Here is an 18,400-nt window from a genome sequence, read left to right on the forward strand (position 1 = left end):
TAAAGGCTATATTGACCAATGTTTGCTTGGCTGTGTCTTCAAGTGTGTTGTTATTTCTATATTTGATGGTTCATATCCATTGCTGCAGATATGTTTATAATCAGGAAAAGACCGAATATTCAGAAGATGTTGTGCAATCAACGTCAAGGCACATTCTTGTCGTCCATTTTATTTAAGGTGAACATCTGTGAGGTGTATTATTAGTTCTTGAGATTAAGTCTCACATCATCTGCTGTAAGTGGAAGTCGAAAGTAGATTTGAAAGGAGAGGAAGTCGACAGCGGTCAGGAGTGACAAACTCTGCTTGTTCGCACCCAATGGTTTCTGTGAGCAGGAACATTACTGCATAATGTAGGAGGTGAACAGGTGAATATTTTATGAGTCACTGTCACACCGACCCTGTACAACACACGTGCACGCTCACACACACAGCACATACGAGCACACCTGAATATATGTACAGAAAAACACGTGCACTGAAGGAATTAGTGCAGCAAAAGAGCCCCATTCACTGGCCTGGAAAAGTTCTGTTTCCCTTCCCTTTTTTTTTATTACATCCAATACAATGTAAGCAGACCAGAGGAACTCACACATCATGTAAGGGTGTGTGTTGGCAGAAGGGCCGGCAGCAGCACCAGATAGGGAAGCTACTGGGAAAATATCAAATCCTCCCCTTATATGTGCTGACCATGTGAGAAATGTAGCGAGATACAATCTCATTGGCTAATTTCCACACTGTGGAGCCTGGAGTTGGAGACGGCCCAACAATAAAAAGGGATGTGCCGGTGTGTGGAGGAGACAGAGCGACTGAGAGCTGATGGGAAATGCCTCAAACTGCAGGAAGCACTTTTGATGTTCGGAAATCAGGTTTCTTGGATAAGCGACCGCTCTGTGACGCAGGTTCTTTTATTACTTCCGCACTTTGGTGCATGATGAGTTTTTTTAAACTGTGTGAGGTGCAACCTACTAAATGTGTGTAAAGAGATGGTATGAATAGTGTATTAACATATTAGTGATAGTGAGTTCATTCTTATTTATGTGCTAAATGTAAGCACCAGTGGAAAGGCCTTAAATGCAGCTTCCAGGGCAGACTGCTGAGGAGGCAGTGTGGTTCACCTTAATGTTCAAGACACACACGCACACACACACACACAAACACACACACACAGTGAGCTCATGTTACATGCCTAAGTCAGCACAAACAATAGACGTCCATATATCCAGGACATGGTTGTAAAGTATTTATCAGTTAAATCAGAGATTTAAGGCTTCTGTCAAGAAGGAAATGATTATTTCATACTCTTCCTGTGCCCAGAACACTCACCTATAGGATGATATATAACAGGCATTATCCAAATAAATAAATAAAATGCACTCTCCATTTTTGTATTTTATTTCATGCAGATGCTTTGGCGTTTGTAAGAAAACAAATGTTTTGGCTCAATAAATTCCAGCCCTTGAGTGTCCCAGTCTGCCTGCATTGTTCAGTGTAATAACTGTCATTATGAGAGCCACGATTAGTGAGTGACACAGTTACTGCATTTTCAAAAAAGCGAGTTCAATTTTGCTGCTTGCTGAAGAGGCAGCCTCCAGAAGAAAAAAACATGCTTCCCTGGGTTTTAGTCCAGTGACAAAGGCTTTCCAGTAAGTACTACAGAAATCACTTAGGTGTGACTCACAACCAACAATCGAGCTGCTTTCCTCCTGATTTCTGTGTTTTATGGAGGCGGACAGCAGTGAGCACAGAGCGCTTTCCCCATCAATAACCTCTAACTGCTTAGTGGCTTGATTCTCTGCCTGGTCAATGGTGGATTGGAAAGAAACAAGGGTGGTGTGTGAGTGTGTGAGTGTGTGCGTGAGTGTGTGGGTGGCGGTGAGGCAGTAATCTGTACATTAGTAGATTGAGGATTCACTCGAGGGAGAACAGATTTATGGCAGGTCAGTCTGCATTGTAAACATTTCAAAGCCACAGGGTATCGTCAGCATTTTACCTGGAAATCAATTTCTTTTTTAAGGAAAACTCTTACGTTTTACATTTACTTCTATTTAGTTTACCTATAATATAATACTATATAACAAAATACTATATAATATAATGCAGTGAAAGGATTATACTATGCATATATCTGTATTTTTATGAATCTTAATTAAGTTCATTCATTCATTATAGCTTTGTATCCCCGGTTGTGGTAGCCATAAAGTGTATTTTATCTCATCTTGTCCATAAAAACTTTTATTTATTAGCATCTACAACAAACTTAGCCACTGCATAGTACACTGGATACACATAGAGATTTGGTTCAGTTGTAAAAAATACAGATAAAGTTTTCCAGTTTCATATTTTAATCTCTTGGTTTTTCTCTCAAATTGAAGCATGGAACAAATAAACAGCTGCAGATTTAAAAAACAACAGCATCTGAACATAGCCAGCTGGGTGGGGTTTGAATCTGAAGACTGTGCTGCTCTTCAATCACGCCGAGTCAGTGTGTGTTTTTCTTTTTTCTTGTTCTTGCTGTAGGATGAATCTTTGCTACTTGCCCTTCTCTCACCACGCAGTACCACGTAGTACTACTCATTCACTTTTAAAATTGGTTTTCTATCACATTCACATGACTTTTCATTTTTGGTTGCCTTCATTTTCTGTTAGTTTTTCCTGGGGGGGATCTAAAGCAGCTGACTGGCACACACACACTCAAGATTAAAAAACCTTCACATTGATTTAAAAGCGGCCTACTTCATTTAGGTTTCAATTTTTTTTTTAAAATTAAATCAAAATCAAGTCCCATGATAGGGGGATGTGATAAGCGATCACAATGTTATCTACTTTCAACAAGTTGATTTAGAGAACTCTAACGCTATTAGCCCTGGTATGAGGAGATAATATAATTTAGAATAGATCTCCAGTGGGTTCGCGGTGGAAATGCCATTCATTGTAGAGCATTTGCTGCCCTCTGGTGGTTGAACAAAGGAGTTGCCTTCTTGTTGTCAAGGCAAGTGATAGATTGAGCACTAGGAGCTGAGAGAAATACCTAAAATGAAGGTCACATTTGGTGTTAAGGTTAAACTAATGACCTCAGATTGAAGAATGATGATTCACTTTGCCCACACTTGGAACACAGCCTCAAATATCTGCACCTTTCACACACATGTACAAAATCCTTACCTGGCTGTTCGGTCAGCACAGGGACCAGCTTTCAATCCAGCTAGCTGTTACTTATTCACATCAAATTGAATCTTTATATCTATTTCTGTAGATTCTGCATATCAAACATGATATTCTAACTTTATTTTGTGCTCTTACTCATTGTTTAAGCCTCTGGACCATCATTAGAAAATGATATACTGCTGCATAATAAACATTTCCAATGACGGCAGCTGCTCCTTGTTATGATGAGAGTAACGACAACATGTTCTCCAAAGGCAGCGATGAACAAAGACTTCACTGTGTTTTTCTCCTACACAACAAATTTTAAGTTATCATGATGTTTTGAGTTCCTTTGCTTCCCCCTGCTGACGAGAAGTTGGAGATAACAAGACAGGAGAGATTTCTTCATTATGTGGAATTGCTGACAGATTTTAGATGCAGAGAGAACAATATACAATACTGTTTCAGGTACAAAATTTAATAAGTAATAAACAACTTAAAAAGCCCTCGACAGAACAGAGTAAGCCTTACATTTCAAAAAGTACACCAAACAGTTCAAACAACATGTAACGTTACTAAAAGCAGGAAACCAAACATGTTAAACCATGTTAGATCGGTCTTTGACATTATTTAAAATGTTATAAAAAGAGAAAACTCAGGTGTAAAACATAAAACAAACCTGTCTTGTAAATAAGAAAACCCAAAACCCAACTGCTTTACAGCTATTAGTGTCAAATATTAAATTGCAATCCCTCTTTCGCAGCAAACAAACATTTTAAAGCATCTTTCAATGAAGCTCTGTTAAGCCTCTACATGTTTTATTACTTGTGTCCCTGGAGTGAAATGCTGGTAAGAGAAATATTAGTGGTTTTGATGGTCTTTGTGAGACCTGGTCAAGCTACAGTTCCCCCACGCGTCTGCAAGAAAATAAGAGAAGTTTACTCACTTTATTATCATTTCATCATTTACTAAATATTATTAGACCCAACACGACCTTGTGATTGTTCATTTGTTCTGAATGTGGAGCCACATACGACCCGAAACCAAGTTATGGATTCTCGCAGCATTTAACAATTCTGATCTTGAAACTTTGCTCTTTACAATTGGACTGAAACTGTTTGAATTCAGAATACTGGTAAGACCACATCGATATATTTTAACTCACCATGGGCTTCAGCTCCCGTCCATCTCCATCCTCTGGCTTGTAATAACCCATTTTCTTACTGTTCTCCACAAATTCCTGACAGGGAAAACAGAGTTACAGGTCATTTTATTTTCTACTCTTGTAAATTGTCAAGAAATAATTCAGGAATTCCTCTCACCATTAAGGCCTTGTCCATGTAGTATTCCCGTCCATGGCTGCCATCATTATACTTTGTGTCCACAGCAAAGCAGAGGAAGAGGACGTCCACCACGTTCTCAAACACAGAGAGGAAGCAGTCGGCCACCAGGAAGGCAAACATACAGACGATGAAGAGAGGAAGCACCCACACAGTGTAGTCCCTCTGGTAGTTCAGAGCCAGGATGCCAGCAAACCCTGTACACGCGACTATAAGCACCTGAGGGTGAAGATGTAAGCCTGGTTAGAAACAACTCCAGTCGTTTCAATGGAAAAAGCCGCAGAATATGTGTCTGCATATTACCTTTCCCAGGAAGAGCACAAAGTCGCCCACAGTGTTTATGGCGGCCACTCGGAGTGCGTTCTCCACCAGGATAATGAAAGAGTCCCGGGCTGAGGTGCAGAAACTGGTGCTGTTGATGGCTGTGGCTGTGTAAGCGTTCTGAAATGATATGGTCAAGTTCACCAGAGATGTTTGGGATGTTGTTTCTATTGTAAACTAGATTTTCTTCCTTCACCAACCTAAAATTACTCACTTGATTCAGGTATTTGAGACACTTCTCTAGACACCACAAGCAGCAGATACAACCCTTCAGCATGCAGCGAGCACAGGCGTTTTCCTACGAGGAATACAACAAATTCACAGGTTTACATCTTAACAACAATTTATATACATATATATATGGAAAATACAGGGAATTGTACCTTACTGGTTTTATGCAAGTTTAGAGTATTTGCATTTCTTACAATATTAAAGACTAATAATTAAAGCCTGATCTATATGGATTTTAGGATATTAGGGAATTAACACATTTCTTTTACTGATATATCAGCCAACATATATATTTGGCTTAAATATATATAGGCAATGATTCAAGAATTAAGAAGATAAACATAATGTAAATATAAATGCATGTCTTTTCTAAAATGTTCATAACGGCAACCAAATATTGATACGACTGTGAAAGGCTCATATCGGACGATATTATTAGCCAAACAATAAACTGTCCGGCAGTACGATTTCACAACTCACCTTTCCTTTGAGCTGGCTGTGAACGTAGGTGAGGATGAGACGAGGAATCTTAACAAGTGTGATGATGAACGAGCCTTTGGCCAGAGTTCCCAGGTGGTAGCGGATGGTACGTCCCATAGCAGACAGGATGGGAGTAGCTGGCATCTTGGACTTATTCCTTCAGTTAAACAGATACAGAGAATGGACATCCACACGACCAAAGATCTAATAAATACGACAGTAAAGGCACAAAGTCTTTCATGTACTAGAGTAAAAGGGACTTTTCCGTACCTTGTGAAATAGTAGGTGACCACAGCACCAGCGATAGTCATCTGCTGGAACGCAAGAATGAACTCGCTGATCCAGATGAGACCCACAGCGTGATACCACACCAAGTACTGAAAAGGCCCCTCCATTTGATATTCAACCGCACCAGTCGAGTTGTTCTTCACCGCCGTCCCTGTGAGGAAAGGACGAGTGTGAGATTTAAGTAGAATATTCTGCATCTAATTTCCTTTATAATTTTGCAATATCTGAATGAAAACAAATAAAATAATCGGTTATTGCAATCGTACCCCGAAAATAAGTGAACACAAACACTTGCCAACGTCAACTGAATGCAAACTGTTTGAGATGCACATTACAATACACCATATTTCATGAATTCACTACTTTTATTCGATCCCCAAATTTTACTGGAGTTATCATTAGCTTTTACCTCTTCCAATACATTGTACAATATAAACAGGGAACAAAAGCGTGTTTTAAATATTGCTTTGGTAGAGTAATCTTCAGAAAAGAGAAGTGGGAGATGAAGAGAGAAGCGGCTCTTTGACTACGTCCTCCCACATCACGAGACTGGCACAAGATTCCAGATGTGGGAGTTCGGTCAGGACACAACCCCGAGACAAAATGTGACAAATAACAAACCAAATATTCTACTTGTTTGAGAAGTAGAAGCAGCCCATGTGCTGCATTAGCAAATCAAAACAAATCAAATCAAGTTTGCACGAATAAAACCACTTTGGATTGTGAATGCAGTTGTGAATCTGACTAAACATCTGTGTAATTGAACCACTAGCACTGAATCTTTGCATCAGCCTCTGTCCCAACCTGCAGTTCCGAGGAAGAGAAGCACAGCGATCCAGTAGACCCAGAAGAGCATGAGGCAGAAGAAGGTCCAGAATGGCTGCAGGACGAGCAGGGGGAGGTGGAGGAACACTTTGCCCGCAACATGGAACAGGGCGATGGTGATGGCCACACGCTTCCTCATGAAGAACATCAACAGCAGCAGAACTACCTGAAGGTTTACACAGAGTTTCAATTATGCGGTTGAGTCAAATAATTAAATTCATACGAGTCGCTTTTATCCGTCACGCCAGGAAAGACTTGTGTGCCTGTGCAAGAAGACATACCGTGAAAATGGTGGCACCAATTGCATATGCAAGCAGGGCTTTGGTGTTGTCCCAGGCAACTTCGCTCCCAGGCTCTGCTGTGGTCTTATTCCTTTGGTCGGCGTACAGCCACCAGAGGTACGCGGTCCCACCTGCAAACGACCAGAGCAGACGAATAAAACATTAACATGTTTATAAATGTTTAAATGGATTGATGGATAACAGAACGGTTGCTAAAATCTTATAAAGCTCGTTACCTATAGAGCCGATGATAACCAGAATGGTTAGAATCCACACTAGCACTTTGGTGATGTAACGAATCACGACCATCATGATGATGGACAGAACTGCATCAGAGAGAGAAAAAAACACAATGCATCATACAAAGGCATCACACACACACCGAGTAAATTTAAGTAGAGTGGTATTCAAACATGAGGGTGAACGGGTGAGGGGCATTGAAACCCAGAAAGATTGATCGAAAGATTAAATGAATGACGTCTAAAAATGTCGTAGGATAAGTTTTGCCTTTAATAAATGACTGTGGGCAACACTGAAAACAATGGGGTCATAACATTTCCTGTTATTATTTTGACAAAAATTGTTTCTCTTCCGACAGTTGCCTTCAAGCCGAATTCTCCAGAGCAATCAAGGCTGCACTGAGGAAGCAGCAGGACAGAAAAATGCACACGTTTCTCACAGGATGAAAGCAATTCATCATTCAGTAAATCCACATACACATGGTAAGCCAGATTTAATAATGTGTTTTACCCAAAGCCAGAATGCAGAGGCCCATGATGATCTCCTTGCTGGCCATCACCCCGGCGATGACACGACGCAGCACAGTGTTGTCACTGACAAATGTGATGAACGACTGAACAAACTCGGCAAAGCATTCGATGTCCACTGGAATACAGCGGTGTAACAGTAGGATAGCCTTACTACAAACAAGAAAGAGATGAAGAACAGGGGTTAATTTATCTTTTAATTTCCTGAAAGAGTCCTTAAAGCATCAGACTATGGGAAACTGTCTATAGCTGTGTGCAAATTCCCTGGGGAAGCTTCCTTTGGAGGACTCAGTCTGTGAAGACACAGCTTCAGTAGACAGGGCAGACTACGAAGGATTAGCTGGATCCTTCATAGTCCAACAGAGGATCCACCTGTTGAATCGTTGATTGTTCAGGAATGGAAGGTTGCTTTTCTCGTCCACATTTGAAAACACTTTGAAACAGGACAGCCTCATGGCCTCGCTGTGATGTAATCAGTCGTCGAATGCAGCCTCTGAAGGATGCCGCCCCTGACTTAGGACACAGCTTAAAAATGTGGTTTTTATGTGGGCCCTTTTATTTCTGAGATGGGCATAAACAATGACCAAACAAATGGACTTCTAGACTTGTGAGTAAAATTATTTATATATACATTAACAGCTTTAAAAAAAAAAGAAAGATGGTTCCCCCTTTAAACAACACACACATAAACATCTCTGTCAGTGGCTGTATCAGTTTACACATATCATGACATCAGCTTCAATAACTTCCTGACAAGCTCCAACTGGATGTGACCTTTTCCACTAGAGAATGCTGGCATTAAAAACAGACAGGGAAGAAAAAAGGTAACTTAACTTTCTTTTTTAACATTTCATTAAAAGCCAAAGCACTTGATTACCTTTTTGCAACGGGGAGTTTGGGACATTTGGTGAATCTTTCTGAATGGCTTGTGTATCTCGTAGGAGAAATATCATAGGAACAGAGATTGGACCCTAAAAAGGGGGGGAAATAAAAATCATCATACATGCTCAGTCTTGTCACATTAAAAATTTTATGCAAGCAGTTATAATGGTACTAAATTTTGATGCCTAACGTTTATTATAAATAGATGGAAATACCAGTACACTCAAACTCTAAGTTCATAAACAGGACATGTTCCCATTTTCTCTAAAACATGCCATCTTCTCACCGTTAGTCAGAGCAAACTTCTTCACTTCGTCATATGTCGTCAGGTTGGTCGCAGGGCATTTGGAGACACACAGGGCGATGGACTTAATCTTCCTGTTTACGAGATCGAGGTTGCAAGGTTCCAGAAAGAAAATGTTCCTGAGAGGAAGACAAAATTAGGAATTTCAGGATTATTGACTATTCAGTATAAAGCCACTGTTATTGCCACTAATATCAGTATATTTTGCTATTGGGCAGTGGGGACTGTTCAGTTTGGGCAGAAAGATGTTGACATTTGCTGTCCTGTCACACAGATCCTTCTTTGTAGCAGAAACGCCTTTTATTCAAATGCTTTATCGGGCAATCAGCCCGATAAAGCATGACCCATTGTTTCAGTAAAACTGGGCTCGCAGGCTGCATGCTGATGGAAAGCTACTGCCCAAAAATCAGGCATACAATCAAACACTCCTCACATAAATGACAAAACAGAATTTGTGTCATTTCTCTATAGATGATAAGTATCTTACATGAAGAGAGTGAGTTTAGGGAGAGGTTATAAAGAGAGAGATAAGCTCTTGAAGTATGGTACTCATTCAGATTTTTGAAGAACTTAAGTAGCAGAACACAAATGCGACTATGAGTCATGTGCAGCCTTGCATTGGTGATATTAATCTGCATTAACCTTGTGATGAAGACTGATAACATCTCATCTTTGACTAGATTGTTACTGATGGAGAGATCGCACAGATCTTTGGTTAATATGCTGCATCACTTTATAAAAAAATGTAGGTTTGAGAAATCAACTGCTTTTTGTAATATACGATTTTCAGGTAAATGTAAGTGGGTCACGATCTGAACAGCTAAGAGATAGAGCGATGTGTTTACGAATGCAGCAGTTTGACAGATTAGGATTACATGATGCAATCCTTGCATGCAGGCATGTAAAGCTGAATCGCTTTGTCTGTGACACTAAAGGCCGGCGCATGCTTCTGCGTCGTCAGGGGCCCGCAGGCACGCAGCTGTAACGCAGGACTCGTTGTCATTCATGGTTCTCCAACCGCTGCGCGTGGTGCCATGCAATTCCCCGCCAGAACACTAGGCGCAGTAATGTTTTTTGTCGAAGTCGGCTCTTCTTCGTGTGTTGCACGAAGAAGAGCGATTTATTTACATCGCCACGGCGGCTCCGCAGAGCCTTTTTCTGGCGGAAAAATCCGCCGGTTAGTGACGGGTTATACTAGTGGACATAGTGTCGGATCTCTTCTGCCAAGTTCTCTTCTATCTGGTCCATATTCGTTCTTCTAAATCTTCCGTGGTTTCCGGGCATGAACCGGAAATGCGACTCCGGAAATGATGTAGTCAGCAGACCAATCACAGCCCTCGCGGCCGGGTGACGCTTGCGGGGCTTTGCCGTCTAGTTAGAAAAATTGGCCGACGCACGTAAGGACGTAGGAAGGGCCGTGAGGGGCCCGGAAGGGCTCTTGCTTCTCCGTTCCCGTGAAAACGCAGAAGCATGCGCCGGCCTTAACTCTCAAATACAGGAGGCAAAAACAGCCTCAACACGTTATTTTAACAAACTGAAAAAACGGAGACACGTAGAAGACACTGACGAAGATGTATAACGAGTTTGTGGTGACAACAAAGAAAATCACAGAATTTCCACAGAATATTCCACAGTTGTTCGTGTGAACGTGTCTGTGCAGAGGAAGTCCTGTTGTGTCATTCATGTGTGAAAGGCAAACTCTGTTATCAATCAAAACAGGAGATAGGAATGAATGAAAGCAGTTTGATGCACTGCAATCAGTGCTTTTTAGTCTACCAATCTAAATTCTGATATAAATAAACCCTAAATCTCATTTTAAGTCATTTGTAACTAATCAGACTAACTTTTTTTCGGTCATGTCCTGGCCACTGAGAGGGACTCCCTCGATCTTGGTGTTGTTCCGACCGCAGGTGTTGCCATAGCTGTCATATCCTGAGACCAGCCTGGAGGCAGCTCCGGTGGCGATGGAGTAGCCACAGATACAAGCCTGTAGATGAGACAGATTACAAGTAGTATTAAATACAAAGAGTAATAAATACTCTTCTTCAGTAGGTTTTAGGTTTAAACTATCTTGTTTCAAAACCAGATTTTTAAGCCTACAGTACAAATACAGTCACAAAAACTAATGAAAGTCTAGTCCAACAATCCTACCTAAACCAGCACGTCCCTGAACCACTTTCAACCAAACCAGAATTTATTCCAGAACTTTTTGGCAAAGGGTGTCTGTTTGGATTAAAGGGCCAATTCAAAGATCTCAAACCTTATTTACTTGCACTCATGGGACTGGTCAGCATAACCTATAAACACGTAAAAGACTTCATACATAAACACACACATTGGGCAGTTTATTAGGTACACCTAACTCAAACTCGTCACACCAAATGAACTGGGTTGATTCTACTTTTTGGAATGCTGCAGATTCCTGGTAAAATCATGATTGTTCTAGGTTTCCCTGGGTGTAATGGGATTCAGTTGAAACACATGCGCAACAATGGGAATGCTGCAGAATGAGCAGAAAGTTGAATCACCCGATGAATACAAATTTTGAAACTAACAATTTAGTAGCACTTACTTATAGCACTTTGTAGTTTTGCTTTGTTTTTGAAGAAATTGTACTTTCTTAATTCTTGTTGTTCTTGGTTTGTACCCTCGGGGTTGAATGCACTTATTGTAAGTTGCTTTGGAGAAAAGCGTCAGCTAAATGAAATGTAATGTAAATGTAATGAAAGCACATTCAGACGGAGGCAATCTAACATGTGACTGATGTGATTGAAGTGCATGTAAGTCCACCTGCATGCATCCTCCCGTTCATCTCACACACTCACACTCACACTCACACTCACACTCACACACACACACTTACCATGCCGACACAGAAGAGTGTGTACACGATGAGCCAGGGTATGTCCGTGCAGCTGTGCTCCTCCAGTGGTTTCCAGTCCCGCTTCCCCTGCGCACACATGGGACAACAACACACAAGTTACCTTAGCCTGGCTGGTGCAGACACACAACCCCAGCTCCCCGACAACATACTGGGACCTTGTTGTTGTTGTTGTAAAAACAAGCTGAGGAAGCACACACGACACGTGAAGCTGCAGATTGAAAGCTGTTTAAAAGTCTCAGGGGAACACACTCACCTCCGAGCTGCTGCCACATCCCATCGTGAGAGACGACTTGAGGAACAACCACAACAACCCAAAACTTTCTGCTTCTGTTCTTCTCCCCAACTTCTTCAGCTCATGTCTCTCTTCTCATTTCGCGACGCCTTTCTTCTACTTCTTCTTCTTCTCCTTCTTCTCTTTCTTCTTCGTTCCTTTGTGGCCGCTGCAGCAACTACAACAAAGCACTTTTTTTTAAATGGTCGTCTCTTTCATTTTAGGAGCAAACGCCCATGAAGTGAGGAGGCGCAGGTGAATGCGGAAGGAGTCAAGTTTCTCCTGGTGCCTTCAAGTGCGCTCGGACAAACCAGAGAGTGGGAGGAAAGATGGAGGAGGCGACCGCTGCCCCATGAGTGCAGCCAAAGCGTCACCAACGCCCCCTGGTGGCGTAAACATCCTTCAAGTTGTAAATGTCAACTGTTCTTACTGAACATATCTTATCTGTGTTTTTCTGTTTATGCTCGCTTTGACACGTTATAGCAAATTCCTTGAATGTGAGGGCCACTGTGATTGTGATTCTTTGTCGGTCTAAGTTATTTGATGTAATAAAACTGGGGAGAAACGTAATGATTGACAGCTGAGACAGACCCCTGATTGGTCGAGCGCAGGTAATGGGGGGAGATCTCAGTGCAAACAATATTGTCGGGTACAAAAGATGGCAGCTGGCGTTCACATCCTGGAAAGTAGGAGGAAGTGGAGAAGTGTTGCCCATCTTTATATAGAATTTAGGAGGCAAATGTATGAGCTGAACAAAAAAACCTACAGTGTTGAATCGTGATAAATATAAAAATTGTTATCAAGCCTTTCATTCATGTTTGTACTGGACCTACACCGCACCATCTGATTGGTTTGCTTCTTTGATTTAGCTGGTGGATTGGTACAACAACACATAAAGCCAAGCTCATTCCCTTGCTTGATTAAGTGTTATTTAACAAGTATATAAAATACTTGCCTTTGTTGCTATATAATGTGTGCAATTAGCAGCCTACTTCTGTTGTGGCCGAATTTGTGAGACAATAGCCCCAAACATACAGGCAGAGATAAAGATCTATCTTCAGTGACAAGAAGAACAAGTCCTGCAGCAAATGGTCTGTTCCCCTCAGCACCTTGAGTGAATAACACAGAGAGAGAAAGAGAGAGAGGGGACACTAAAAGACTAAATCCACCACTGATCTGCTTGGAACAACGTACCTGCCATATTCGGGAAAACTGCACAACTCTATCTGTGAGAATTGGGGTTGTTCTCAAGTTATAAGGTGGTGACCTTATTTGATTTAGTTTATTTTCTGCTTATTAACTAACTTCTGTCCTGACCTCACACCCCCAAGGCCTAGAGACTGTCCCTCCTATATGTTATATAAAGTATTTCGATTTTGAATGTCTGATATTTTTCTTTAAAAACATCATAGGGGTTGTATTGGACAAAGAATAACCACAGTAAAATCTCTTTCGTTTTGTCTTTATTGAGTCGGTTTTTTAATTAATACTTAATTCATACTGATCCTCGTACTGTTATGTGTGTTTTGTGACAAAATGTATGTATTATTATTGTTTCTTTAGAAGAAGAAGAAGAAGAAGAAGAAGAAGAAGAAGAAGAAGAAGAAGAAGAAGAAGAAGAAGATTTAGTTTAGAAAGACACAACACTGTGGTCGTGTATAATTTGGCGCCGCCCGCTGGAGTAACGACGTCACTGAAGCTGGATGAAAACTCATTTTTTTACAGCCAGAACTTTTTAATCTACGGAAAAGCCTGAAAGCTGAACAGAAGCTTCTCATTTGGCAGCCATGTTGACAGGAAATGGAAGGTAAACACAGGTGTTACTCATCACATCATTAAAGCTAAATCTAAACAGAGCACAGCCTTAATTAACATGATGAGTAACACCTCTGTTTACCTTCTACTTCATGTCAAAATGGCTTCCACATTACTGCAGCCATGTTTAACCCACACAGGTAAGTTTAAGATTCATAGACTGGTTTGGTTCAGGTAATAATGAACGTGCTTCTCCCTGTCCACCCGGTATTAGCAGCTAAATCAGCTTCTTATCATAGCACAGGAATGGCCACACGATACATTTCAATGACAGCACACAGCTCACGTTTACCTTCCATTTCTGCACAAGTCATTTTCTTACATTGACTGACAGCGTGTTCTTAATACTAATATAATATAATGTAATGAAGCTGCATGTTATAATGTACATGAACTAAATCTAAACGCCATCCACATTGTTAAACATGATTGTGTCGCCCCCAGCAGTCTATTTTGAGTCATTACATTCAGTTTCTTCCATCAAATGCTAATCTACTGATTAATCACAGGCAGTTTCATGTTGCTGGGGGGAACTACAGGACTTCATGTTGCTCAGATCCCCTTGTGAGGGGAAGTCTGCTGATGAAACCCTGACTGCTGCTGCCCCTCAGGCTGAGGGACCATCTCGTCCCTCACTCGGCAATCTAACTACATGAGGTAGGAGTATCCCAGAGGCAGACTGTAAATATTTAGATTCCTATTAATCCTATATCTGGGTTGTATATTTATATTTCCAAAGAGCTTCCACCTTGTACACCATTACAATTTCACAGTTCTTCCCCTCATAGCTTGGATCTGTGTTCTTTGCAGCCTTCCATTTGTATTTTTTCTCCTAACTAGTTTCAGATGTCTGAAGTAGCATTTTTAAGCAGATATCTGCCCCGCCTGCTGTTTTTCAAGAGGTTTCCGCTCCGCTTAGTGAAGGTATCCTGACCTGTACAGTTCCTGAGTCAGCTGGAATGTCAAGCAGTTTCCTGCAGAAGAGGTGACTTGCGTCTTACTTCCCTCAGGGCTCTTATTGCACTATAAATGTTTCTCCTTCCTTGCATAGAAGACCGGAAGGGAAGGTAAATATTTATCTCTGGCCGTCTTATCCACTCGTCACTCTATGAACTTAAAGCTGTGCAGTCCTTCTCTTGACTAATGCAAAATGTCTGCAGCCATATACATGATATTTTTAAAAAGCACTGTTTTCCAGACAGTGACATACTTGATATACGCTTTTGTTGTGTCAGTGTAGATTGAAAGCAAACCTGTGAGTAAGGAAAGGTAGACCATGCAGGAGCAGAACATATGACGAGCAGCTGATTATGAGCGCACGCATGTGAGGGAACAAACCCAGATGTTGGGAGGGAACATTTGGAGCCAGAATGCAAACGAACATGGAGCGGAAACATAACCGTTCAGAGATCCTGCTCATCAATTGTTGAAACAGCCTCTGGCTCGACATACTCCTGACTCTGGGTCTCAAGTATTTCCTGCCGATGCTGCTGTGGCAACGGTGTCCAAGGACAACACGTTTTCCTGGATCTCCGCTGGACGAGTCCATGCCAGCGCAGCATATGTTCGGCAGAAACCTGGGTGGATGGGGAGAGAGGTGGGGGTTGGAGTACGTCACTATCCTGGCCCCTCAGAGGGTCTGGTCCAAGCTTAAGAGTCATTCTTCATAAACAAAAAGACAAGAAGATAAATATTATTCGCCTTTGTCTTCAGATACTTTCAAGATTCAAGCTGTCAGAAAATGTCAAGCTTTGGAGGATTTGATGAATTCCAAAATGCGAATATTTTGGAATCTCCACATAACACTGACTATTTTTTCTCTTCTTCTTTTTCACAAAATGAAGGGAAGGGGTGGTGATGAATGACTCACTTTTAAGTCTTGCTGTATTTTCGTTGTGAATCACTTGACCTTTGTTAAATCAAACAGGGCATCTTCCAGGGTGAGCCGTTGAAATCATTGTTTTGTCATTCATGCGGCGTTGCTCAAGAGACAGCAGTGGAGTTTTGTCTTCGCTAAAAAAGCAGCTCAAACAAAGCAATTTGATATTAAAAAAAGGCTCCTGCATTCCTGCACACGTTTCAATGCTCCAGAAGTGTGGGAATGTGCTCAGGTGGTTATGGGGTTATCGGCCACGTGTCTAAGTCAGAGAAAAACAAATGGAAGCCAGCTGTTGTTGCCACCTATGTCCTGATCCATATGGAACCGTCAGGATGAGCTGCAGGTAGATGGTGTGAGTAGGACTTTAACTGCGTTCACTTTCACAGTGTATCCTTGTAATCTGTGGTAAAATTACATTTTTTGTTACTGCAAGGATGTAATTCCTGATGTGACAGGTTGCAACAAACAGCTAACAATCATGATGTTGTTTGAGAGGAAAGGCTGAATGTTTTGTGAGGAAAGTCAAATCAGTTTTATTCTGCAGTTGAAAACTGATTGCGTCAAAGTGGTGCGACAAGTCCGTCCCCTTTCGAAGGCTCCTTCAAGTACATCCTTCTATTCTCAAGAAACCGATGAGTGGATCCTTCTTGGGCCAACTTAAAGCAAATGGGAGACTTGACCATCTCATTTGGTTCGGCCGTCGAGCTCCACTTGATCTACAATGATTACTCTTTTCTAGACTAAGCAGACTGGGGACCTGGACCAGAACACTTTCTCTCAACTACAAAGACATGGTAGTATGACACTTACGTATGTACCTGTCTTATACAAGATCGAGGACTGTGAGAGGCAAGAGTTTTTTAAAAGTTGTGATAGCTTTCTTGTATTCTGATTAAAAAAATAGGATATTCATGGTCATAGTCTCAAGATGTTTGTTTCATAGTAAGAACAGTGTCATCTGATGTGGCAATATGACACCATTGGTCATTCCACAGAGACAAAAACAGAGAACAGATGGTAGCTACACATTGAACACTGATTGGACTGTCTGTGTGTGAGACTAGTGTTTTCCACTGTCGTCATAGAAATTTAAGATGACACAAGGTCTGTATCATCTGATTTGAGAAACCAATTCCACATCAACCTCCCACACACACACACACCAATATAACATCCTCCCTTGTATCATACACAAACATGCACACAGAGACCCACTCACAAGAAGATTAGATAGATTATTTTAGCCTGTTATGGTCTGTCCCCTTAATAACTTGTACTTCCTGTTCCCACGGTAGCAGTCACATCATAAACCACGATCAGTGTCCAAGGACCCCCTTGTTGTCTCCCACGACGACTCCTTCGCTTAGCCTCTAACAAGAAAAAACAAGTTAAAATCAACAGATGATTGAGGACGAGCTTTTAATTAAAACAGCGAAGCAGCTCGGAACCAATTTTTTTTCACATGCAATTTAGTTGCATCATCTACACTGGGATGTTTCATTCAAGAATATTGCGATTGCTCAAGTTCCCACCCAGGCATCAAACCCTGTTATTTAGGCCGGCATGACTCTGGCCTTTTGAGAAGCAGTCGTTAACCACAGGGCAAAGCAAGTCACAGGAAAGGACTGCAAGGATCTTGGTGTGGTCTGCTGATGTTATTTTTGGAGCCTCAGATGAGATTCTTGCATTTTGTTTAGTTTTCCTTTTAGTATAAATGAACCCAAGATTCGTTTTTCTAATTTCATATAACTGCAAGTACATTAGAAACAAGTTATTTAAAGAAGTCTTAAAAAAGGGAGCAACTTTTTTTCTCAAAGCAGCCTTTGTATATGCAAGGTCTCAAAATGACTCAGTTATGGGAGGGAAAGTGTTTTTTTCTTTTTTTTTTTCTCCAAAAGCGTCACCTACATTTTCCGACATGGGCAAACACTCTGTGTTCTTCAATGCCCATGATTTAGACTGGCTTATTTTTCCAATAATAAACTATATCAGTGAGGAATGTGAGGCTGTTTCCTTTGGGCCCTCACTGCTCCACTTAAGAAGCTCGAACAGTGGGGGATTATAGGGTGAATCATGAATAGGTCTTTCTTAACCATGTATGTAACCACTCCAGACATGTGACCTATGATGCTGGGCGCTGATGAGAATGTTCATGCTCTTCCTCTGTGATGTGGGACTGTGACAGTGTGGCCTGTAATGATGACTCTCAAGGCTAAATAAATGTTTCGCATACTAAAAAATATCTGTATACAAAAGGATTTACACAGTCGAGAATAGACTGCACTGCCAACATATCCACACAGATAACCATAAAAAGATGAGGTTTAGTCATATGACTGTAATAAGAGGGACGTTATAATAAGAGTTAATCATTTGTATCCAGATGAATCCAGGGAACAACATATTGGTTGGTCTGTCAGTCAGAAGAACCAGGATGCAATATCTCCACCAGTATGACACTCAGTCGTGTGGATACATCCACCAACGCCCAACAGTCTCCTTAAATTCAATCAAGCTGCACCCAATTTGACACACTGAGAAATGTGTCCCCTAAATATCACATTGTAAGGAGAGTAATGACAAATTCCTGGGTCCGCCAGTTTCTTTACTGATCCATACCACATCGTTCCACCACATTATGCAGTAATCCAAGATTTGACTTAATCTTCCTTACATACAAATCGACAG

At 41.2% G+C, this 18,400-nt stretch overlaps 1 protein-coding gene across 1 annotated transcript; it reads right to left on the reverse strand.

Annotated features, from left to right (window-relative positions):
* Positions 1–3,601: 3,601 nt before the first annotated feature.
* Positions 3,602–12,270, reverse strand: LOC133020964 (choline transporter-like protein 1). Its single transcript, XM_061087739.1, has 16 exons — positions 12,001–12,270; positions 11,727–11,813; positions 10,708–10,850; positions 8,846–8,982; positions 8,555–8,648; positions 7,661–7,830; positions 7,147–7,236; positions 6,911–7,041; positions 6,609–6,795; positions 5,787–5,955; positions 5,517–5,673; positions 5,020–5,103; positions 4,788–4,925; positions 4,467–4,703; positions 4,310–4,384; positions 3,602–4,061 (listed from the first exon to the last, which is right to left on the reverse strand). The coding sequence occupies exons 1-16, from the start codon at positions 12,022–12,024 to the stop codon at positions 4,038–4,040; spliced, it is 1,947 nt and encodes a 648-aa protein (XP_060943722.1). The 5' UTR covers positions 12,025–12,270; the 3' UTR covers positions 3,602–4,037.
* Between the last annotated feature and the right edge of the window lie 6,130 nt (positions 12,271–18,400).

This window comes from Limanda limanda, chromosome 2, assembly GCF_963576545.1.
Source record: "Limanda limanda chromosome 2, fLimLim1.1, whole genome shotgun sequence".
Classification (NCBI taxonomy): Eukaryota; Metazoa; Chordata; class Actinopteri; order Pleuronectiformes; family Pleuronectidae; genus Limanda; species Limanda limanda.

Bases quoted from the DNA above. Each gene is read 5' to 3' on its own strand.
- LOC133020964 (XM_061087739.1), bottom strand. From the start codon at position 12,024: ATGGGATGTGGCAGCAGCTCGGAG. The intron at 8,983-10,707 runs GTTAGTCTGATT...TCTTCCTCTCAG, and splicing joins CAGGACATGACCGAAAAAAA to GAACATTTTCTTTCTGGAAC. The intron at 8,649-8,845 runs GTGAGAAGATGG...CCCCCTTTTTAG, and splicing joins GAAGTTTGCTCTGACTAACG to GGTCCAATCTCTGTTCCTAT.